This window comes from Vombatus ursinus, unplaced genomic scaffold (assembly GCF_900497805.2).
Source record: "Vombatus ursinus unplaced genomic scaffold, bare-nosed wombat genome assembly UNPS02009770.1, whole genome shotgun sequence".
In the NCBI taxonomy this organism is placed as follows: domain Eukaryota; kingdom Metazoa; phylum Chordata; class Mammalia; order Diprotodontia; family Vombatidae; genus Vombatus; species Vombatus ursinus.
Window position 1 is genome coordinate 15710494 of NW_020949548.1, and position 25118 is coordinate 15735611.

Consider the following 25118-nt stretch of genomic DNA (forward strand, 5'->3'; position numbering starts at 1 on the left):
AGTGCTGAACCAAGGGTGGGCACACCTAAATGCTAGGTCTCATCTCTGCTGCTCAGCAGCTCTGGGACCCAAAGGCATTCCTATAGGACCTAGAAGCCCACCTGGGGCTAACCTCTAAGGTTCTTTTCAATTCTAACATTCTCTAAGTCAATGAAAACTCAAAGCACCTGAACTCACACCCTACCTTATGTCCTATTGGAAAAAATACACAAACAAATAAGTAGCAAATCAAATTATGCATTTATTTATAAAATGACAAAAGTCCTAAGAATAGACAGATTTATTGTACTGTGAAACAGTCTTAGTACATGCGGAAGATGTTATACACTTTAAAGACAGTACACAGAATGGCTAAGACCAAAAGAGAAAAATAAACTGTAATTTTAAACTTAGTCTTGATTTAGGGTAAAAGTTATAAATTATCTGCTGGAATGCATTCAGCACAAACTCAGATTCTACATTACACAGAGCATGAAGGAATACAAGTTGCTTGGAGTCCAACAAGACACATACCTAAATCTGGAAATCTGAAAAGGCCTTTTCTGACTTTTATACATTAGTTTTCTTCTGCGACAGATTGATCTTATCTCCAAGGCTAAGGGCCATTCCCTGTAAAGAAGAAAGAACATGTCTGCATTTCTGATACCACATACAAGCAGTGAGCCATTTGCACGGTGCCCCAATGCACTAACAGTCGCATACACAGACTAAGAAGTAGTGGCCACCTAACTCCATCCCAATTCTCAGAGTTGTCCTGTTGCATTTACAGAAGGCATAGCTCTGCAGTGTATGTAAAAAGAGAGAGCCAGGTTCTATGCTGGTTAAACCACCCTTGGAGTATTAAGTCCAATTCTGTTTTTTTTTTTTTTTGTTTTTGCTAGGCAATGGGGTTAAGCGACTTTGCCCAAGGTCACACAGCTAGTAAAAATCAAGTGTCTGAGGCCGGGTTTGAACTCAGGTCCTCCTGACTCCTTGGCCGGTGCTCTATCTACTGCGCCACCCAGCTGCCCCCAATTCTGGACCTGTTTTAGAAGGACACTGACAAACTGGAGTATATCCAGAAAAGGATGAGGAATGATTAAAGCAGCTGGAGGTGTTTTAGTTCTGAACAGAGAAGACTCAGAAGGACATATAACAATCTTCAAATATCTGAAGGACTTTCTTCTGAAAAGGGACCACATTTATGCCCCTCCAATGAGGAAGAGAGATTGAGAAAAATATTATTAGACAAGAATTCATATAAAAGTAACTGGGGGTATGGAGGGGAGGCTCTTAACAGACTGCAAGTTCAAAGTATGACATAAATAGCCTAAAATAGCTAATTGAATCTTTGGTTGTATTAGTATAAACTCTAGAAAAAGGGAGACAATAGCCCAGTTGATCTCTGCCACAAGGCAGCTAGATGGTGCAGTGGATAGATCGCTGGGCCTGCAGTCAGGAAAACCTGAGTTCAAATCTGACCTCAGGTACTTACTAGCTGTATGACTATGGGCAAGTCACTTAACTGCTGTTTGCCATTATCCGCTGGAGAAGGAAATGGCAGACCACTCCAGGGTTTTTGCCAAGAAAACCAAACGGACAGTACTGGCATGCTATGTCCATGGTGTGACAAAGAACAGGACATGGCTGATGAACAATTCTGCCACAGTGAGACCAAATTTAGAGTACTATGCCCTAGTATGGGAATCACATTTTAGGAAGGATATTGACAAGCTGCCGAGCATCCAGAAACCACCATGATCCCAAAGGAAAAGGAAACCATGCCGTACAAAGATCAGGGCAATGAAGCAGGGCTATAGCCTGGAAAAGAGAAGATTGGGGAGGAGAGGGAAATAGTCATCTTTAAATATTTGAAAGATTAACATTAAAGAAATTTCAGTTTCATTCTGCTTGTCCACAAAGGACAGAGACGGAAATTACAGGTAGAAGTTGCTGAGAGGAAGAACTGAGCTACCTGTAGGAAAAAAGTTTCTAATGATCAGAGATACTCAAAAATGGAAGAGGCTGTCTTAGGAAATAATGAATTTCTCATAACTGGAGGCCTTTATGCAGAGGCTGGCCTGACCACTTGTAAGGAATGTTTCTGAAGGGATTCAACTCTAAGTCCGATCATCATCAGGTGGAAATTAAGAGGGGGAAAGAGTTCGGCTCAACAGAAGAAGAAACTTCCTAACAATGAAAGCTCTCAAGAAATGTAATGGGATATTTTGTGAACTTCTAATGTCACCCTGTCATTAGAAGTGTTCAAGAGAAGCTGGATGACCTGGATGCTATAGAGGAAATTCCTGCAACGGGTGGGGTGCTGGATTAGATAATCTCTAAGATCCTCCTGAAAATTTCTGATTCTCTGCTTTGTGACGAACCTTGGACTCCAGCAATCTGTATGGGAAAGGGATCTATTCCAATTAAGTTATATGAGAACCAGAGAGGCTTTACACATAATGTCCAGAAAGATAGTCCCCAAAGGGACACGATAAAAGTGAATTAACCATCTTGCCTATTAAGAGAACATGCCTACTGTCGATCTATGGAACCAGGCAAAACTACTACACAGCTATGCAGACAGTAATGAAAAAGGTGTGTTTAGAGAGAACTTCTTTTCCTACATTCAAAGGCAGTACAAGGAAGGACAATCATTACCTGACTCTTTGCACGAATCCGTATGTGGCCAGTAACTGGGGCTTCTGGTCCAAGATGAATTGGCTTTTCAATACTGACATTTGCAAGTGCATCTTCTCCAAATATGGAACGGGCATAGAGGTTGGCAGCCATAAAGCCACAATAGCCAGAAAGGGCCTGAAAGAAAACAACGACTTCAACACTTCGCCCAGGTTGCATGCAAGCTCAGGTATCCCATATAAGCCTTTATTTGCAGGGCCTGAGTCCTAGGAGTGCCTAGAGTGCTACATAAACCAGAAGCCAATAAAATCTATACTGCAATGAAAACCACTATGCTTACCAGCAGATACATTCTGATTCATATCACAGTGACTGCAAAGGTGTAGGACATTTGGGAGGGGAAATAAGAGGGCAGGAAAGAGACAGATAGAAGTTAGGGTAATTTCTAGCATTTCCTGATAAGAGTAAAAATAATTTCTCATAGAGATTCCTCTGGATAAAGCCTCTAGAAAAATGGGGAAGAAATGATTAATAGGGGGGAAAAACCTAGATTGGCCATCAAATTTAAATACATCCTTATCATAGCAGATACTCGTTAGGAAGCCACCCCAGATTGTTCAACAGTAAATTCAGAGTATTACCTTCTCTGGAGTGAGGCACTTCATATTGGTTGACTTTAGTATATGATGTAAATATTCATTTAAATCAATTATATTTGTGTTAACTGTCACCTGCAAGGAGGAAAAAAAAAAGATCAATGAGAACACTTGACTGGGAGTTAGGGAAACATCTATCCCTAGGTCTAGACTATGGCTATACGACCTCTGGGCCTCAGTTTCTTCATCTGTTTAAAAAAAAAAAAAGGAAAATGCCTAAGATAACTTCTAAAGTCTCAGGTCTAAAATGCTATGATCTTAAAAAGAAAAAAAATTCTTAAAATAATTTCTCTTGGTGTTGCAAAAACTTATAAAGGCAAACTATAGCATTATTTTAATTTTACTTTATATCAAGGGAAAAAAAAACCCCTCTGCTTTCAGAGGAGTAACTGTATTCCTCACATTTTCTTTCAAACTGGATGCCAGAACAAATACTTTTCCACAGAGAATGACCTCATAAAAATAAATGAATTACACTTCTTCCTGAACATCTACAACAGTTGCCAAAGATGGAAGTAATGACTGAATGAATGTCTCCAAGAAACTGTTGCATCCAGTCCCTTAAAGTAACTGGATTCAGTCATCTTTCACATCCTATCTGGGACAAAGCCTGTAACATTTTGATCAGTTAGACTAACCATGCAGCTGCTAATGTCATGCCTGAGTATAGCAAGTGGTTTTTTTGGGAAAAGTGAAACCACATGACTGTTTTCCTGGTAAGCCTAACCAATACTAACTTCTAGGTAGTATGAATGGGCTGAAGAAGTTCGAAGTTCTCTTTCTGTATCTGTCACTTGCCATGGGGAAAGATTTCACTAAAAAACTCCTGACTACTATACTAACCCAAAAGAAGCCCACCACTTTCCCGCATACTAACTTTGTTTTCCCACTCAAATTCTGCCCACATCTGGCGGAACTCGGCATCAGTACAAGAAGCAGGTTGGATGTAGTCCATGATGTCAATGTGAATATCACTGAGGACCACACAGTTTCTGTCACTTGCTGCTCCAGATACATCATATACTGCAGATATAATTTTAAAAACACACAAAACCCCCACATAACTGTGAGACTGGCAGGTGAATTCATATGAATGAAAAATATGACTTCAACATTTGCAAAAGCAAAACATAATTTAAGATCTCATTTTAAGAGGATTTCTCTTTCACTGAACATTAAAACTCATTTTTACAATTCAACAAGCAGTATTAACCAACTAATATGTGCCTCGTAGTGGGCGATGGCCTCTTACTGATGTCCTCTGATGCCTAATTGTCGACCCAATCTTGGGTTTTTAGACTATGCTATGAGAGCACATGTGTGGGCCAGTCCAACCCAAGCTGAAAAGGAGTCGAATACGGGCCTGGCAAAAGACTGTAGATCTGTCACCTGAGGACCAGGTTAGCTAAGGGCAGAAAAGCTGATCACCACAGTGCTGGAACCCATGGAATGATTTTTGGGAGGTGATCCACTCACGAATACAGTTAAGGGATGGAATGACTATGACCTGGGTTGGTGGTCATACCAATGAAATCTCTGAAATACTAATGTACTGTGCTAGATAATTTTTGGGAAGGATACAAAAGTAGCATAAGACAAAGTCTATGACCTCAAAGAATCTTTAACCTCATACCACCACCCACTTATTAGAGAAGACCTTCTTTAGATTCCCTTCTTCACAATGTATGCCCCAGATCTGCAATTGTACAACATGCATGGCATCTTACCTATATTACCAAAAATAATTCCATTTTCTGTTGAAGCTACTTTAACATTAGCCTTAATATTTGCAAAATCATGAGGTGCAAGAGTCAAAGGAGATGGTTTTTCCACAAGTTTAAGATCTCCTGAAGGAGAAAAAAAATTTCAGTTTGCATATGGCCAAATCTTAGACATCAAAACATAAACTGCCTAAGTTTTTAGCTTATTATAATACCAGAAAGGGAGAAACATTTAGAGTTATACCATTGTTTATCTTTCATTTTTAAACTGCAATCTGTGTATTTTTATTCGTTTTAAAACTTGGGAACCTCAGATTAATTTTATGTTGATTCTTCATTTGAATATCCCAGAGATCCAGAATGATGGGTGCTGATCATTCATTTCAAAGCACGTACTCAAACTTCTGACAAAGATGACCTCATGTTAAGGATATGATGCGCTCCAAATTAAGTGAGATATCTGACCGTACAAGGCAAGGACAAATTGCCTATACTATACAAAGGTCTCCATACAGATCCCAAGCTGCACCAAGGCTAACAGGGAGGACTCCTGTTATTTTAAGAGCACCTTTCTCCCTCCATTTTCCTCTGACTTATATGGTCATCCAAGGTACCAAATGACTCCTGGGAATACTCCACATTTTTGCTTTTCAAAGCAAAATGTGAAAGGCAGTAGGGATGTAATCTACTTCAAACATCTGCAATAGGCTAAGGGCAGAGGAAAAAAGGGATCAAGAGGAGGAACAAAAAAGATCCCACCAAGGTGATGTGCATTACAGGTGAGGCCCTACTTGATTATGCCTACATTACAAAGTCTGTGGGTAAACAGGTACCTAGTTCTGTACTGAGCAAATTAACAGTTTTAACAGAGTGAAGTAACAATTACAGTCTTCTATTTCAGTTGCTCCCTTCACTGACACCTGGAAAAATCTATACTCACCAGAACTATCAGGTTTACGGAACTGCTAGCTTCAAATGTCAAAAACAGAAGAGAGCCAGTGTGAAAACAGGGACTCAAGGAAACATGAGCTGCAACGCTCTGATTGTTAAGTGTAACATTTACTCCATTAGCCCAAATGTCACCCCAAAGGCTTCACATCATAGTTATGCTAAAGCTTTACTTGCTAGTTCACTTCAGTAATGTCACTTTAATAAACAAAATAGGACTAGAATATATCTAGAAATTGTAGCTTTGTAAGCTACTGACAAATATCTTGCAAAGGAGTTCAGACCCAGGAAAACGTCATTCTGGTCCTTTAAAAGAAGTCCCAGGCTAGGAGTTTGATAAGTACAGTTATCTGAAATCTACAAATTTGAATTGTCATTCCTTCAACTCAACAGATGAGAACAAGTGCTAAGTTTTAGTTTCATAGCTAGGATACCAGAGTAACTTTCTTTTTTTTTTAAATTTATATTTTTCCCCCAGTTACAAGTAACAAATCAAATTTAACATTCGTCTTTAAAACTTTTGTGTTAGAAATTCTCTCCCTTCTTCCCCTCCCCCCAGTGAGAAGACACGCAATTCCACATAGGCTATACATGTGTAGTCATGCAAAACACTTCCACAATAGTCATGCTGTGAAAGACTAACTATACTTCCCTCCATCCTATCCCTCCCCAACCCCACCCCCCGCCCCGGTTTATTCTATTCTGTCCTTTCACCCTGTCCCTCCTCACAAGTGTTTGCTTCTGATTCCCCCTTCTCCCAATTTACCCTCCCTTCTCTTATCTCCTTCCCCCCTACTTTCCTGTAGGGTAAGACAGAGTTCTATAGCCAACTGAGTCTGTATGTTCTTCCCTCATGGTAACTTGTAGAGGACCTGTTCTCACCTAGTGTGGCTAGTTCTAAGGTGCAGTTCTGCAAAGTATCACTGGTCTGGTTTACAACAAGCACATCCAGAACGATATCATATTGGTTGACGTGAACATAAGCCTCTGCATAGACAGGATCTGAGAAACCTGTCAGCTGGGTAACCTGCCAAACAGAAATAAAGAGATTACTGAATAACTGGATTTCCAAGATATCCATTTTACATCAAGTATCTGCACACCAAATGATTAGACCTCGTAGACATCTGACACAGGGCTGTTTGGATCTCTTAAGCTAACTCTATGGTAGATGCAATGCCCCAGATAAAAATTTTCTAGAATACCTAAGTGGGAAATCAATGCAAGACATTAAAACTGCTTTCTAAGTGGACCTAGAGAATTGAGAATTATTCAGCAGTTACAACAGAATTTCAAACTAATGTATAACTTGAATGTTCTAAAATGGATTTCCAGACCTCCATCCCCTTCTACCTTATCAGAGAAAAGATGTGGCATATATCTAACAAACAACACTAGAGGAATAAAGTTTAAAAATTCTAACATATTCTTCCTCCTCATCATGATTACTTCTTGCTTTCTGAAGGAAAAAAAGAATATGTTAGTAGAAAGAAAACAGACCAGGAAGCAAGAAATCTGCTTTTGAGTCCACAACCTGCCATATCTGTATAATTCTGGGCAAATAATTTTCCCTCTGGGCCCTAGACTTTCCTTGTCTGTAAAACTAAAAGCCTAAACTAGAAGATCCCTGAAGCCCACTCCAGCTCTCATATTCTGTGTTTGCAATTTCAAGTACAGATTTTCTGGATATATTGGAATAGTGGGCATGAATAAACTGAACTCATGGAAATGAGGTATTTTTTTGTAATGGCACCAATGAATGCAGTAGTTTCCTCATCCTGGTTATGAATGTTAACAAAAGGATATTAACTTATTTGTTAGGGATCACATTGTGCAGGGGTTTCTAGTTAAGATAGTGACTTGAAAAGCCCTAGAAAAACCCATGTCTCCCAGAACAGGAAACCAAATAATGATCAAGAGACCAAAGAGCAACACCAGTCAGCTCTTCCACCCATTTCAGAAATGCACCAGAAGATGGCCAGAAGTCTGTACATCTTTGGAGAGGGGACGGGCCAGTGAATACAGAAGACAGTGCAAGCACTGGTAGGGCCTGTCCTATCAGAGTTACAATGGGGCACAAAGCCGGTCTCTGCAAGTCACTACACAGGGAGATAGAGCTGAACAGTGCATCCCGTGGGACACTCAGAGCCACAGAAGGAGGTAAGGCCAGTTTGGTATCCAGGTAAATGTACTAAGAGGCCTTTTAGAAGGCCTGAGACCAGCACCATCTCCAATCTCTGAGGTCTGACTGTGGTCCGTCAGGGCCACAGAAGGTGATGGAAACATCTCTCAACAGGCAAGGAGACAGTAATAGGGCTGAGGCTAAGACATATAAGGCCACAAGGAGACAGAGAGAGAATCCAGGCAGAGGGTGGGACCTTGTCCCAGCCACCCCATCCAGACTAAAGAAGGGACAGGACCAGAGTGGGCCTGCCCACCCCACATAAGATTGTGGGAAAGGGTGGAGTCTGGCCCTGGCACATAGGCCTAATCCAGGAAACCAAGCCAGAGATATGAGTAAACAGAAAACTCCAAAAACCAATAAAAAAGTACTATAGGTTAAGAGAAGGCCAGAGGCAAAAAGAGGTTTTTAAAACTATTTTACTCTATACCAAGAAAAAAATGAAGGGATAAAAAAATGTAATTAGAGCTCTTGAAAAAACTGGAAAGAGAATAAGTAGCTTCTCCACATGAACGAGTCATTCCCCACTGAACTACCTAAAACGAAGAATGGAGCAAAAAGAATGCAATGATTCCATTAGACAAAACGAACTATAAGAACCAAGTTAAAAGGCTAAAAAAATTAAAATATGTAAAGTACTTATCCCAAACAAATAAATTAGAAAACAGGTCAAACAGAGGATTTATGAAACATTGAACTCCCTGAAAACTACTACCAAACAAAAGCTCATAGGTTTGTTTGTTTTTGCACTAAAAAACTTACCAAGCTATCTGCCTGCTAACTCAGGCAGGGCAGTGTAACAGAAAGTAAATGACATCAAAAGTCAGCTTATGTTCTTTTTAAACTAAGGACTTCTAAATGTTTTTATTGGAATTACAGAAGAAATTTCAAAACTATTCTATAAGTGAAAGTTCTAAAGAAAAGATGATTCAGAACACTTGCCACTTTCTCTTACCTTGTTAAGTTTTGATGCCAACGGGTCGGCTGCTTCCTTCCTCTGTGTGTTCCCCATCGCTGCCAGCAGGCTCAGCTGAAACTGGTCCTCCTTACAGTTGATTTCATTTTTGGCAGTGAGTTGCATGAAGGAAATGGGGTCATCAGGCTGGACAGTCACATTCCTCTTTTCAGACTCTTTCTAGATTGAGAGAGCAATACAGAGCTCTCCTTAGAATGATGAGAGGTTTGCCTTCTACATGATGACAATTAAAAACAAATCAAGCACCTAGGACAGCACTAACAATCTGTGAGGCACCTTACCTTCTGTGAGAGCTTCTCTTCTTCCAGTTTAGCAGACAGCATGTGAGAAAGGGACTGTCTGCACTCTTTGTTGAAAATGTCATTCATTAAAGGTGAACACTCAGACAAGACCTTGAGGCACAGGGAGATACGGTCTACATCATCATCTGTAATTGGCTTCTTGGGAAGAGAGGATTTGCCCAAATGAAGAATAGTGGCCATGAGCAGCATAGCTTCAGCGATAAAAGACTATGGTGGAAAAAAGTTTGTCTTAGTTGTTCACTTCCAATAAAGAGCTTCTGATCTTTAATATACATATCATACTAGGAAACAAAGTCAAACTTCTTTACCCTCTGCCTCTTTTTTCTCCATATTCAATTGCCAAAAACTTGAACTGGTACCCCAGCTGCCTAGAGGATAATGCTCAAATCTTTAGCCCGGCATTCAAAGCTCTCCAGAATCCAACTTCAAGCTTCATGTCCAGGCCTTCTCCAAATACTCCCCTCTAAATATTCCAGTTAAACTGGACCACTTGCCATTCCCCAAGTAGATTTCCCCAAGCACTTTCCCACTTTTGCTCACACTATCCCTTTCAGGTGAAAAGTTATTTCACTCTTGTCATTTCTGATAGTACAACTCTTACCAGCCTCCCCCAACCAGACTTCTCTGGTTCCCTGAGCCAGAAGCTCTGTGTGCCTCCTCTGAAAGCCCATGAGCCTGTGCCTGCACCCTCTTAGGGCATGCGTCACAATCGGTCTTCTCGTATAGTTACTTGTTTCCTCCTCTAGACTGAGTTGCTTGAGGGTGGTTCTGGGACCTTAAACATGCTAACGTTCGCTCAATGACCACTGCAGGGATGGACTTACATTCTGCTTCTTTTTCTCCTGAACCAGGGCCACATAACGCAAGGCAATCTTGGTCAGAGTTGTGGCAAGGGAGGCTGCAACAAAGAAGTCCCCGTCAAGGAGGAATGCTCGAAGTGGAGGCCTGAGGGGAAAGAAACAAAAAGTAGCCTAGAGCTGGTAAAAAACATGCCCACTGGTACACTCTAAGCCCCTTGGAGCAAGGTTCTTGCCTACACTCTTTGAGACAGTGTTTCTACCGGGGTTCTGCTACGTCCTTGATGCATGACCTCTCAGAGCCTGTTTTCTTTTGTCTTTTAACTTTTGGTTTCAATTAGTAAGAATTTATTTTCTCTTCCCAAGTAGGAGATGGGGGGCGAGAAGACTCTTGGAACAAATAGGCAGCATCAAGCCAAACCAGTTCCCATGTTGGCCAGAAACAGGTATGTCCCATTCTGCATCTTTGAACTCTTTACCCATTCTTCAGAAGTGGGCAGCAAGCCTCATCATTGGTCCTAAGGAATTGTGGTTGGCCACTACCCTGGTGAGAGATCTTATGTCTTTCCAAGGCTGTGTTTATTTTTACAAGGTTGTTACTGTATAAATTGTTCTCTGGTTCTGCTTCCTTCACTCTGTATCAGTTTATACAAGTCCTCCCAGGTTTCTCTGAAACCACCCCCTTCGTCACTTCTTACAGCACAATAGCATCACTTGTGCAGGTAGTGCTAGGCTGATGGGCATCTCCTGAGTTTCTAGTTCTCTGCCTCCACAAAAAGAACTACTTTAGATATTTTTGTATATATGAGTCTTTTGCTCTTTTCATTGCTCTCCTTGGAGATACAGGCCTATGAGTAGTACAGCTGGGTCAAAGGGCATAGAGCATGCAGTGCCTTTGGGGGCATAGCTCCCAAATGGCTCCCAGAAAGGCTGGACCACTTGTCGTGCCACTGTCAGTGTCTTCATTCATGTGCCTTTTGCCCCACAGCCCCTCCAACAACTTTCATGATCTGTCACATGTGCCAACTTATTCAGTATTATTTGGAACCTCAGAATTGCATTAATTTGAATTTTTCTGACTATTAGCGACTTAAGAGTATTTTTTCATATGTCAATTGCTCCTTAGAAAATTGCCTGTTCATATCCTTTGACCATTTATCAACTACTGAATAGTCTGAGCCTTAGTTTTCTCATCTGCAAAATCAAAGTAAGTTTTACTATCTGCCTCAGAATGGTTGGGAGGATTAAGTGAGAAATGTAGGCACTTTATAAACTATATGTAAAATATTTTACAGATTTCAAAGTAAAATGTAAATGAATAAAACTTTTTTTCTGATAACATAGAAGAAATGATATTATCTATAATTAACTGTATATCATCTGCCAAGAGTCAAATGGACAAGGAAGTAAAAGAATTCAGATTACGATGACAAAAAAAGCAGCAAAGAAGAAACCCAAGGCACACTAAATCCCAACTGCCATCCATGTTGCACAAAGGGGACTAGAGATCTTAAAGAGCAAGCTTTCAAAAGGTTCAAGGAAAAATAGAAAGGTTTCAATGTTCTATTATTTTACAAGGGAATTAAGCTGAAGAAGGATGGGATGTTCTCAAGAATGGAATTATAAAGATGTGAAATAGAATGACTCCCACGAGAATGAAAATCGAGAAATATGTAAAGCGACTGATGGAGCTGAACAGGGAACAAGTCATATTTGGAAAAGATACGTACACAAGTTGGGTGTGGAGGCCATTAACTGAGGGTGAATAACAAAGAGGCAGAGAGTCCTGTAAGAAGAGCATCAGGACTGCTAAATCCCAGAACGGACTGAGGCTGCTAATAAATGCTAAGGACAGCAAAAAAGTGTCTTTTTCAAAGCTATGTTGAGATCCAGAGGGGGATCAAAGAAGGGATGGCTGTTGCTTAGGGAGTATGGGATGATGACAGGTGATGGTGAGCTGGCTGAACTACTCAACTCTACTTTTGCTTGTTCCCTTCTTCAAAGACTATTATGTCTTTGAATTAAGAAGGATAGGAAAAAATGGTTAATGAGGAGTTAAAACCCAAGAATTATGAGATGGTTAAACAAAATCTAACTACCCTCAATGGACTCATGCCACGAGGGTCTTCAACCTGATAGTGAGTCAGTGTCAGTGATCTCCAAGTGATACTTGAGAGGGGAACAAATGTTTCAGGACTTCATATCTGAGTCTCAATTTCATCATCTGCACAATGGATTTTTATGAAGTCAAAGGAGACAATATCTATAAAGCATTTTGTAATCAAAAAGCCACATATGTCTGTAAGTTAAAATTCTTAGAGTCCAGGTTGACTTGGTTACCTGTCTTCCTCTTTTTTGGCTGGTCTGGAACTGCTGAGAGCACTCTGAGTGGCATAAGTACCCATCTCAGTTACTAGTTTCTGAACTGGCCCCACATTGATTTCTTCTTCAGGTTTTAATTCACCAGCTTCTTTCTTTATTTCTGATTCCACGATTGGGATCTAAGAATCAACCAGAAACATGACTCTAGCAACAACTTCAACAACAGAAATAATGAAGCTGGCGTCATACTCCTCCTTTTAGATGATGCTTTTATAACTTAATCACTTCAGGAGATACTGTAAGCTCTGCTCTAAGAAAGGAAGTATAATTTTTAAAGAGAAAGCACATTTTTAAATGGAAATTTTGCTAGTAACTATAATTCATGGTAATATACTCCAATTCTATGTATTCTTATGTCTTTCAAGTTCACAATTTTACCTCTTTTTCTTTCCTTCCCTTGAAATACTAACCACAAGTAATACTTACTTGTCTCAAGAAAAGTCAATCTGTCCAGCTGTCACTATTACCTTCATCATCTGAACATTTTCTATCTACTTTAGATAATAGTTTATGTTTATATAGTGTGTTATGATTATGAAATGTAGTAACTGATTCCATCCTAATAACTCTTTGAGGTAGGCAGTATAAGTATTATTATTCTCATTTTACTGATGAGGAGAGAACAAGGAATTTTCCTAATGACACACAATTCACGAGCAGTGGTGGCAGAATTTCTTAACTTGCAGACTGCTGGAGTTAGAAGACACTCTTATCCAATCTTCTTTACTTTATAGATAAGGAGACTTATGACCAGAGAAATTAACGACTCACTCAAGGTCACATAGTTAAGATGTGATCAGCTCCAGCACAGGTCTTTTTTTTTTTTAACTAAATCTAGTAAATCTTTCTAACACAAAATGAGTGTTAAATACAATTTTCCATTTTTATAGAATCTAAGGAATTAAAAATTTGAAGGGATCATGAGACTCTTTTAATTCAATTCTCTCATGCAACAGATGTGAAAGCTGAAGTCTACAAAAGTTAAAGGACTTGTCCGAAGTCACACTGCTGCTGAGATAAGAACCCAGACTTCCAACTCCCAGCTATGGACTATTCCACTGTTACACTGAAAACTATGTTGGGCTTTACTAAAAGCATCTGCCTTTCCATCTTAACATCTGTACATGAACTTCAGAACTACAGCCTCAAATGGCCCATAAACCTCATAAATATTTTTCAGTATCACATCATCTATTCTGGGAGAGGCAACACGTAGCTACAAAGGTAACTTTGGAGTCTGAAAAACCTGGGTATAAGTCTTGCCTCTGGCTCTGTGATCCTGGGCAAGTCACAAGTCACTTACTCTCTAGGTGCTCTAGGCCAAGTGTCCTACTCAAATAGAAACAGGGGCCACTGAATCATACCTCAAGATCTCTTCAAGATACATAACGCCTCAGTTTTAAAAACTGTGTCAATCATGTTAAATACTTCCCAATGACATTTTAGTCTGGCTTAGGTTACATATACTGCATTACGGGCCATGTGTTTGCCTGCCCTGCTCAGTCAGGCCGCACTCTGGGACCAGAAGTTGCAGAGAAGATGCTGAGCTTCATCAGGACAGGAGTTCCTTGCCAGAAGATCTTTAGAGCAATGAAATCACATGGCTTTCTCTTTCCCTCACTTTTGCATTAGTTAGATAAAACATATCACTGATAAATGTACAAAAGTAAAGTTTTATATCTGATAGAACTCCTGATCAAAAACATACCTCCCCCAGGGACCTGCGAACTTCAGTCATCACACTCTGTATGTCTTCTTTGGTACTACAATACTCTCCCAGGATCCATAAAGCTCCCCGGTAAATTCTAAAAGAAGAAAAAACAGGTGTACGATGAACCCTGAGCCAGTAAACGAATTTAGTCCCAGTAACAAAGATCTCAACTTAGATTTTAAGACAAAAACACAAGATAGTATGGTTCTCAGGAACTGCAGACGATACCATAAAGAAGGTGCACGCATTCTCTCTCTTCCCTCTATATATACACAGATTGTATTTCTTTGTTGGAGTCTACCCATATTCCATAAGATTAACAAGAAAATTATGTTTTATTCACAATTAAGGACTAAAAACTCATTCTAAAATGTTATTAGAGCAAATGGTAAACATAGGGGTAAAAATTAAATTTCAAAAATGTTTTCTGGAGGGGCCTTCCTTCCATTATTACCTGTGTGCCCTTGGGCATGTTCACTGAATCTTTGGGCCTCATTTCCTTCATTTGAAAAATAAGGGGGTTGGACTAGCAGATTCCCAAGGTTCCTTCTATTTTTAAAACTGAATAAATATATTTAATTCTATCATTTTATTATATTTCATCACTCTGAAAGGTTATGCTATTTTACTTTAGAACAAAAAATATTATTCTTCTGAAGTTAAGAGACAAAATGTTCTTCTTCTGAAGAAAAAGAGACAAAATGTTAAGTTTATAATTTTGAGAAGATTTTAAACCTACTTGACAGACTTAATAGCATGAAAGACTTCAAGCATTTTCTCATAACAGAACTGTATAATTTACAGCTGGAAGGGACTTGAGAAACAATACTGTTTACAGAATTCACCCTCATTTTACAGAGGAAGGAACTGAAGCCAAGCTTGCCGATGTGAACCAAGTCCTAAACAGAATCTTCATTAACATTTTCATCACACTTGATCAGAAAGAGAAATAGGTAAATGACAGGAATTGGATAATATGATAGTATAATGGTATATGGGGAGTACTTTGCCATGACTTTTTTTCCTCATCATGGAAGCAACATTTGTCCACCAACATAAATGCTGACATAACATATTAATGACACAAATCTGTCATTTTACAGCCACCCGTTAGTGGGTGGACGTCCTATTTTGGTGCACTGTCATGTGTACTTAAATACAGTAAAGTTCAGATCTAACAATCCTTTATTAGCAACAGATTATTTTAAAGAAGGCACATAATTTTAGATAAAGTTTGCCCTTTTATCTCTGCTCCCTGACACACAGTTTATACATATATATATATGTATAAGTGTATATATAATATATATCATATATAATTATATAATAAATTATATATTTATACATAATTAAAGATACTGGAAACGTAGTGATATTTAATATTACATATATGCATATATCTATCTATCTAGATATTGTCCACACTTGAGTTTTCATTACATTTTTAAGGAAGCCAGGTGGGGAAGAAAGAGCTAACTCTTTAAATACGACTCCTTCCCTCTAGAAATTATGGATTCGCTAAAATGACACTGGTCCTCTCTGAACTGTTTACCCTAAATCATTCTCCTCCACTGGATTTGCTATTATCTATTTCAATTCTTAAAATTTTCAAAGAGAAAGAGACAAAATGTTAAGTTTATAATTTTGAGAAGATTTTAAACCTACTTGACAGACTTAATAGCATGAAAGACTTCAAGCATTTTCTCAACAATAAGCAATCGGAGGTTGTCAAACCGCTGAATAGCTTCCCGGACAAACTCTAAGACGTCAGCAGCCGCTGCTTCATTGTTGTCACTGAGAAACTCCATTAGCTAAAACAAAACAAAACAAAAAACCAACAGCAGCCACTGTATGACTCTGGAAGAAAGAGCCCAAGCCAGAAGCCAGCTAATTCAAAGGAGTTAGTGTGCAAGCATTACCAAGCACCTACTGTGGACCAGGACAGCACCCCATGGTAGTAAGCATAGACAGCTCACTCGCTAGTCCCACATTTCACCCCTTTGGCCCCCCCCAAGATTGACACAGCACTCTCCCCAGGATCATTCATCATCTTCTCCAGACTCTTTACCATACAGATAAAGAAGCTGCAGCCCAGAAGAATGACATTTGTTAATGGACACACGGGCAATAAATGGCAGGAACAGAATTTGAACCCAGGTCTTAGGGCTCCAAAGGATTGCTTTATCAGGTGAAGAAGGCAAAAGGTCCCACAACAACTATTAGAGCAGGCCTCGCCTGGGTCTTCTTCCTCTAAAGCCGCTGCTCTTGCCCATATGCCAATGCTGTGGTCCCATAAGGATACAAACATTCATTTTGTTCTCAGTGGGATTTGTTTGACATAACTACCAAAAGCAGGCACTGATGGCAAGTTATTATTTTTGGGTGTATTCACTGTTGGGGAAAAAGCATTACTCATTTTCTTACCACTCACTCACTATAAAAGGGTGGCCAATTTACAACTCAAATACTGTCATGAATTTCTATAATTTCATAAATGAAAATGAAATCATACTAGGGGCTAAAAATTCTAAGACATAAAAGATAAAATTTTAGAGAATCACAGATTCTCAGAGTGAATTTTCCACATAACTGAATCTTACAGTTCTAAGTACTGAACTTTTTTTTTAAACACCTTTTGATGGAAACCTTCTTAAAAGATATTAAAAGTAAATCTGCAATATTTATTACCTTTATAATGGTATGCAGAGTACCACTTAATCATCTGCTGATGATTCAGGATAATGTGGTGAAATATTATTACCAAAGGAAGAGGTTGTCCCTTCCAGCCCGAATGTTCTATGGCCTCTGTGGGCAGTAACAATAGCAACGCTCTCAGGGGCAGACACGTATGCTACCATGGCATCCCAGGGCTGTCACTTCTCAGCAGCACTTCAGAACCTCTTGGCTCTCTGCTCATTTCTGCTTCCATACGTTGTTCAATATAATCTAGGAGGAGCTGAAGGCTGAGAAACTAAGCTTACTGAATCAGTAAGATGGATTGTAAACATAATTCTAAGTCAAAGGCTGTGGGGCTTGAGGATAGCTCCCCACTTGTGCTGTTTAGAAAGAGCACAGGTCAGTGGCAGGTATTTTCCTTGTTCCCTTTAAGAGGAGTCTGACAATGTGCCCACTGGAAGTATAAAAATGGAAACAGCTGTCTGAGACAGTCAGATTTCACCTACCACTGGAATGACGTTTGCAGCCATGTCTGGAAACCGAACTGAGCAAGAGTGCAGCGTGCGGACGAGGAGCTGCCTGTATTTGTCAGTATCTTCGTGCTCTGACACATTATTGGTTTTAATCACTTCCTTCTTCAGGACAATCACTAGCTACAAGATCAAATACAGGTAAGCACCCAAGTCATACATTAAAGTACATTACAGTGAATGGAACATGGTAATCAGAGCTTTCTTTTACCTCTTCCACATTTCTGGAAGACACAAGGTCTAGTGCCAACTGCAGAGTTTTCTTTCGCACTTCTAAATCTGGAGTACTCAACACTCTCAAGATGTCCATAACCAGATCCTAGAAAGAACAAGAGCTCTGTTTAAGAAGCTTTCCTTTTAAAGAAGCGTTTATTTTCTTAGATCAAATATGAAAACTAAGATTTTTAGTGCATAAGCATTCTTGTCAATATTTTCCAAGAAAGTTCAAAATATGAGTATCTTTTTACTAAAGAAGCAATGTCACATAGGGAAAGGGCACCATGTAAAGAGTCCAGAAACTCAGCTTTGACCCTGTCAGTGTGATACGGGACAAATCACCAGGCTGCTTTGGTACTTGGTTACCTTATCTGTAAAATTTAAGGGGCTAATCTCTAAAATAATCTCTAAGAGTCCTTCAAATCCTAAAAGTCTATATGTAACAATGTTAAGTAAACTGCAAGTATGAAGAAGATAACTGTTAAGGAAGAAAGTTTATCTTTACACGTTATGGAATAAAATCTCAATTAATTAGAGCCTACTTAATCAGAAGTCTCAGAAAAACTTTTTCCAAATTTGCATATCATTCACTCTATTTTTATGAGAAAGGCAAATATCAGCAAACTAGGTAACATCTGAGATGAAAACAAACTTCTAGGGCATGAATACTGTACTTTGAAATTGGAATAAACTCAATTCAATTCAACAGACATTTAAGTGCCCATTATGTACAGGGCTCTAACAGGTAGTGGCAATATAAAGATAAAGAGCTCGATTCAAATTCAATAAACATTTATGATGACTCTACTATGTGCCAGAGGGCAGCTAGGAGAAGGAAATGGCAAACCACTTCAGTATCTTTGCCAAGAAAACCCCAAACAGGTCAGGAAGAGTCAGACAAGACTGAAACTTTGGACACTCCACATCCTCCCTACTCCCTCAGTCTCCTCTCCCTCTGATTGGAGGGCTGGAAGTTGGAGCACTAAATTCCACCCCAAGATTTCCTTTATAGAGGGCACACACCCAGACCACCTCCCCCTTCTAGCTTTATCTTCCTTCATTAGACTATAAGGGGCTGTCTTTCTTTTTCTCATTTGTATCCTTAGCACAGTGCTTGGCACATAGTGTTATTCAGCCGTTTCAGTTATATCCGATTATCCATGACCCCACTTGGGGTTTTCTTGGCACAGCTCCTGGAGTGGTTTGTCATTTCCTTCTCCAGCTCATTTTACAGATGAGGAAACTGAGGCCAACAAGGTTAAGTGACTCGCCCTGGGTCACACAACTAGTAAGTATCTGAGGTCAGATTTTAACTTGGGAAGATGTGTCTTCCTGACTCCAGACCCAGCACTCTATGCACTGCTCCACGTAGCTACCGATGGTGGTAAGGAAGAGAGTAAGACACAAAGGACAGACTGTGAAAAGGGCAATGGAAAAGGACAGACAAAATGCTAAAAGACAAGAGGGAAGGCTTACTGGAGAAAGCAGTACCTTGAGTTGGTAAGAAAAGATTTCAACAGGCATAGATGTGGACAGTCCTGAGGCACAGGCCTCAGTTAATACATGGAGGGGGGGAAAGGGTAAAACCAGATCTGGGAACAACTTGTCTAGAATAAGGGGTGTATGAAGGGATGTATAGTGGGGAAGCCTCAGTTAGTCACTGTTTGGGCCCCGATGGCTCATAGTGACTATAAACAGCAACTGTTTCTGGGTTGGCCAGAAACCCTGAGAGTCTTCCCCTCCCAGACTGATTTTTTTTTTTTAACTAGGTAAAAGAGGCCATTCTCTGCTTTATTTCTTACCTAGCCTTAATCACCTAATGGGTGTTACCTCAGTCAAACTGAGACCTATTAAAGAACTTAGCTTAAAAAGGCCAAGGTCTCCCACTGCATCCAGGTCTACATCATGCCCCCGGACCCAGATGGCTCTGGAGGAGAAAGTGAGGCTAGTGACTTTGCATAGCCCTGCCGCACTTAAATCCAATTTATTTGCAAGTCATGGCATCACCTCCCTGATGGCATGGTCCTCTTTGAGAATGAAGGACAAACAACAGTGGGATAAGGCTGGCAAGACAGAGGGACTACCATATGTGTGCCAGGTGCTGGGAATAAAATAAACAAATGCTAGACAGTGCCTACCCTCAAGAAGCTTATATCGTAAGAGGGAAAGATAAAATAAAGGAAAGCTGGGAAGCAAAGGGTGAGGGAGATACATGGTGGTAGCATGGCTATAGACACTTCACGAGTGCTCTGGGGGCCAGAAATTGAGCAAGAGAAAGCCAAACTGGCCTTCTGAAGCCTGGTTTTCAGGTGGGGAGGAAGTGGAAGTAATGGCCTGAGTACAGCCTACCCAGCTGTCTGGGGAATGCTGTGGAGGTTTGGACCAAGCAGAAGGCCATGGCTGCAGAAGACCTTACCTGCCTAACTAAACTCTCTGTATTACATGGCTAATATGGAAATGTTTTACAAGATTGCACATACATAACTTACATCAAATTGCTTACCATCTTAGGGAAGAGGGAGGGTAAGGAAGGAGGGAGAAAAATTTCTAATTCGAAATTTGATAAAAAAATTAATATTAAAAATTGTCTTTATGTGTAATTGGAAAAAATAAAACACTATTTAGAGTCTGTATTCCAACACTGAAATGGTTTCAGAAAACCTGGAAAGATATGCATGAAGCGATGTAGCAAAGTGAGCAAAACCAAGAACACAACAGTCACGGCAATAAAGTAAAGAGAATCAACTGCAAAAGACTTAGGGACTCTGATCAACACAATGAACAGCCATCAAACCGAAGGGCTGATGATGAAGCGTGCAACCCAACTTAAGAGACAGCTGATAGACTCAGTGTGGACTGAAGGGTATTTCTTCTCTCTTTTGCTTGCCTTGTAGGGAGCTGGTGCGGGGGTAAGGGGAGGAGCAGAAGAGGGGAGAACATGGCTAATGAGGAAATGTGTTTTGCATGACTATACATGTGTAATGGGTCTTGTTTTTTCTTGCCTTCTCAATGGGAGGGGGCGGGGAAGAGAGATAATTTGTAACAGAAAATAAAGCTGATGTATTTCATCCTCAAGGCACCGAGGAGTCAGTGATGGTTTTTAAGCAAAGGAGTGACCTCGTCAGGACTGTGCATTAGGGAGGTTATTTTGGCAGCCATGGGGAGGTAAGAGGGCCAGTTAGGTGGCTAACACAACAGTGCCTGAGACGTAAAACAAAGGCCCAAACGACGGCAGTAGTGGTTTAAGTGAAAGAGAGATAGCGTGGAGGAAACTGACGGGGTTTGACAACCGACAGGATACACAGGGTAAGGAAGCGCAAAGCGCTGAGCGAGAATCTCGGAAGCTCAGATAACTTCATTTGTACCCTCAGGGCCTATTGAGGTGCCGGGCACACAGAGGGCACGAAACAGTCACCCAGCCTGGGTGACTGAGGAGACAGAGAAGTAAGGAAATTGAAGAGCGTTTGGGGAAGAATCAATTAAGAACATCCTGATTTGAAGTGTCATGAGGACACCGAGGGGATTGATGAGCAGCTGGAAATGCAGGACTAGAGCTCAGGAGAGAGAGCAGAGATGGACACACGGATTTAGGAGACAAGGCAATGACTGAAACCACAAGCACTGGATGAGACCAAAGGAGAGAACGCAGACAGAGGGTCAGATGAGGACACAGCCTTAAGGGACACTTGCAACTAGAAGAGAATGAATGAGGATAAGAAGGTCCATAAAGTCAGAGACTGTTTTGTTTTCTATTTTGTATCCACAATGGCTCATGGCAGGTGCTTAAATGAACGCTTGTTGGGTAAATGAAAAGAGCCAGACTGCTGGGCACAGCAGAAGAAAACCAAGTGAAAGCCATGTCACGGAAGCCAAGTGAGAAGAGGTTAGGGAGGCTGTGGTCAGCAGCACAAAAAACTGCTGAAACCAAGAAGATACAGCCTGAGAAGACCCTCAAACATGGGCCTGACAACGAAGGGATCACTGGGGACCTCACAGAGCCGTTTCAGCAGTGGGGAGGCTGGAAGCTGAATGGCACAGGGCTGAGGAGAGAACTGCGGACGGTCTTTCCTACAAGTTTCACAGTGAAGGTCAGGGGAGCCACAGGACAACAGAAGGGAGTGCAGAGCCAAAGGAAGGGGTTTTGTGGATGGGGAAGCTGGAGCATGTCTATGGTCGGAAAGGAAGGACTCAGGAGAAAGCGAACGCTCAACTCACAACCACCACATCACGCTGACAACACTTCTAACCCCCGAGGTGCTCACTTGGTCTAGGATTTATACCAATAGATTGAGCAATGACTCAGTTCATCTCTGCTCCGAGACTCCTTCCTCTTGGCTCAATGAGCACCACCATGAAGGAAGAGGAAGGAGTCCATGAGCAGAGAGAACTGAGTCATTACCCGACATGAAGACTTTCCTGATCCCCTTAGCTGCTAGCAGCTTCTTCTTCCCAAATTAGCCTGTAGTTAATTTTGTTGTTTAGTTGTCAGTTGCGTCCAACTCTTTGTGACCCTGTGAACCATACTGTTGGTGGGGTTTTTTTTGGCAAAGATACTGGAGCAGTTTGCCATTTCCTTCTACAATGGATTAAGGCAAACAGAAGTTACATGACTTGCCCAGGGTCACACAGCTAGTGAGTGTCTAAGCCTGGATGTGAACTCAAGTCTTCCTGATTCCAGGACCAGGGCTCTATGCACTGAGCTATTTAGCTGCCTCTTGTAGTTAACTAACTACTTTCTATTTACTTGTATTTATTCTCTTTATATTTACTCTGTATACATTTATACATATACAAGGTTTCCCCGCCCCCCTCAAACAACATATACTCTTTGGGAGCTCGGACTGTTTTCTTTCCTTGTATTTTGATTCTCGCCAGTCCCTAGCAGGGTCCCTGGCACACAGAATATATTATGTTTCCTGACTGACTGACCGAAAGCCTTTGCCATCAGCCAAAGACTGCTGTGAGACCACACTCACCTGCAGCACGCGCTCGTGAGCAGGATGCTCTTTGAGCTCTATCAGTCGATCCAGGACAATGAGCTTTACGTTGTTGTCACTCTCCTTAATAATTAAGTCAATGTAACACTGAGCAGCAGCCTACAGAACAAAAGCACCAATGTTTAAGAACATACCGCAGTAACCCCCAACCACACACACTAGAATGATCCAGTCTAGCACCCCCATGAATCAGAGGGCAGCACAGACGAGCCCTGAACAGCCAGACCAGGTCAGTACTTCATCCACTGTGTCACCTCGCTGCCTCTAAGCAGGTCACTTACTGTCTGCCTCAGTCTCTGCATCTGTAAAATGGGGATAATAGCACCTCGTTCCCAGGATTGTCATGAAGATCAAAAGAGATCAAATTTATAAAGTGTGTTGCAAACTTCTAAATGCCATATGATCTACATGCTAGCTGCTGTTATTACCTGGCTTCCCAGCTGACAGCAAATGAATAGCAGCAAATCAGAAGGGGAGACAGAATTGCTCTAGTAGTCTGGGAGCAAGGGTGCAAAAATAAAAACCACAAAAAGCTGGTACATAAAGACCTGCAGAGTCAAACAGCTCAGCTCCCTCAGCACAGGGGCAGCCCTGCAGAGGGAGCTCCAGGCCATCCAGGAGGGAGAAGCCAGGCTTCCAAGCCCTCCTCATACACCAGCTGGTGCCCCATGGCAACCCCCTCAACTGCTTGTTTCCCCATTTACAAAATGGGGGCAACAGCACTTGTACTGCCCACCTCAAAAGGCTGTGGTGATGAAAGCACTTTGCAAACGTTCAAGTGCTATGGAAACTTGAGTGACTTTTGTTATCATGGCTCAGAATACTCAGAAAATAGTTAAAGTGTGGTCAGTACATTGTTTAAGGCACCAAGCAAATCTAAAATTCATTCTGGAAAGATTTGCATCCCAAATGATTAAAACATAAAACAGATCTTAGCGTTCAAAGAGAAACACTCAGCTATCCAAAGAACCTGAACATCCAGAATGACTCATTCCCTAAGATCTTTGTAGAATTGCTCTTTTACTATATTTCTGATCAAAATTGAGGACAGATGGAAAAAAGTGACTAGTTAAGATCATGAATCAGAGCTGAGAAAGAAAACCATCCAAGGCTTTAAGCCAACCAACGAAAGCTTTTCCGTAATCCATCTAAAGAAAGCTTTTGAAACCACCTCTTGTAAGGAGGAATGTTGGTATGCCCTGAGGATACCATCTCTCTTAGAAAGTGGACTAATGTGGGAATTTGTTTTGATTATGCATATTTGTTACAAAGATTTGTTTGTGGGGTTTTCCCCCTTTGGGGCTGGGGAGGAAGGGGTAAGAGAGAAAAAATGTTTAATTGAAAAAATAAAATAAAAGTTACATAAAAAAGAGAAAGTGAAAAGAATCACATCAGGTAAGGAAATGGCTTTATGTAATCCTTATTCATTTCACGTCACATGAATATAAAGTGAAGTGAACTGTACCAAGTGACTGTAAACTCAAAATCCATAAGACATCTCATTTTTTACCCAACATCATCCCAAAAGACACAAATGACTTCAATACCTTGATTGCTGTTGGGGCACTAGAAAGTGTAACTAAGGTGCCGGCAGCTTCATATTTTACTGCAGGGCTAGATGATTGCAATAAATTATAGATGCAACGAATAAAACGAGCTCTTTCTGATGGATTTGCATGGCACACCTAGAGGAAAATAACAGCATGGTTTTAACCAACACTAGGAATACTTGTTCATACAATCAGGAAGTTCCTATAGGACTTGATCCTATGAAAGATCACCTTTAAATAGGATTTATATAAAGACAACAGAATGGACCATGCAGTAAGAGACTGTGGCAAACAACATACTTAGTAACTTTTCAAGAGGATATTTTTCATTTAAACACTTCTTACTTTGTATAAAGACTTTTATGTAATATATTGGCTATGGACAAGCAAATTTTTGTAAAATCTAACATACTATCCAAAGGTGAACCCTTATTTAAAACAAATAATCACTCATTAACTTATCTGCTCTACAAGACTGGGTATTTATTTCAGAATTTGTTTGGTTGTAAGTAAGGGACCAGTTAAAACCCCATTAGACCATCATGGTCTAGAAATTATTTTCTATTAGGCAAAGAGGAGCCTCCTAGATAGCAAGGAATCCTCTCAGGAAATCCTGTGGCTATCCTAAACTACCATTATGTTAATGGAAAACAGCTATTTGCCACCCTCCCCTCAAAAAAAACCCCAAGAGTTGGGCAATTTTAATTTAGTAAATTAAAATTTATCCCATTCTTGCAGAGATACTTTCTGAATTGTTCAGTAAGAATTGGCTAATTAAGCATTTCATTCGAAAATTCAAACTTAACCTATTTCTACTTTTTACAACAATTAACTGACAAAGCTAAATCAGTAAAG

At 40.5% G+C, this 25118-nt stretch overlaps 1 protein-coding gene across 4 annotated transcripts in view; it reads right to left on the minus strand.

Annotated features, from left to right (window-relative positions):
• Positions 1 to 265: 265 nt before the first annotated feature.
• Positions 266 to 25118, minus strand: part of COPB1 (coatomer protein complex subunit beta 1) — a 35130-nt gene continuing 10277 nt past the window's right edge. For all 4 annotated transcript variants that reach the window (XM_027852581.1, XM_027852582.1, XM_027852583.1 and 1 more), the window contains exons 7-22: positions 24261 to 24398; positions 22693 to 22812; positions 17712 to 17819; positions 17477 to 17623; positions 15960 to 16105; positions 14292 to 14388; positions 12542 to 12702; positions 10229 to 10349; positions 9384 to 9611; positions 9082 to 9261; positions 6827 to 6971; positions 5003 to 5122; positions 4153 to 4298; positions 3261 to 3350; positions 2641 to 2796; positions 266 to 609 (exon numbers count right to left, since the gene is read on the minus strand). In XM_027852581.1, the coding sequence (XP_027708382.1) occupies positions 550 to 609; positions 2641 to 2796; positions 3261 to 3350; positions 4153 to 4298; positions 5003 to 5122; positions 6827 to 6971; positions 9082 to 9261; positions 9384 to 9611; positions 10229 to 10349; positions 12542 to 12702; positions 14292 to 14388; positions 15960 to 16105; positions 17477 to 17623; positions 17712 to 17819; positions 22693 to 22812; positions 24261 to 24398 (2163 nt within the window). In that variant the 3' untranslated portion in view covers positions 266 to 549. The remainder of the gene's footprint in view (positions 610 to 2640; positions 2797 to 3260; positions 3351 to 4152; positions 4299 to 5002; positions 5123 to 6826; positions 6972 to 9081; positions 9262 to 9383; positions 9612 to 10228; positions 10350 to 12541; positions 12703 to 14291; positions 14389 to 15959; positions 16106 to 17476; positions 17624 to 17711; positions 17820 to 22692; positions 22813 to 24260; positions 24399 to 25118) is intronic.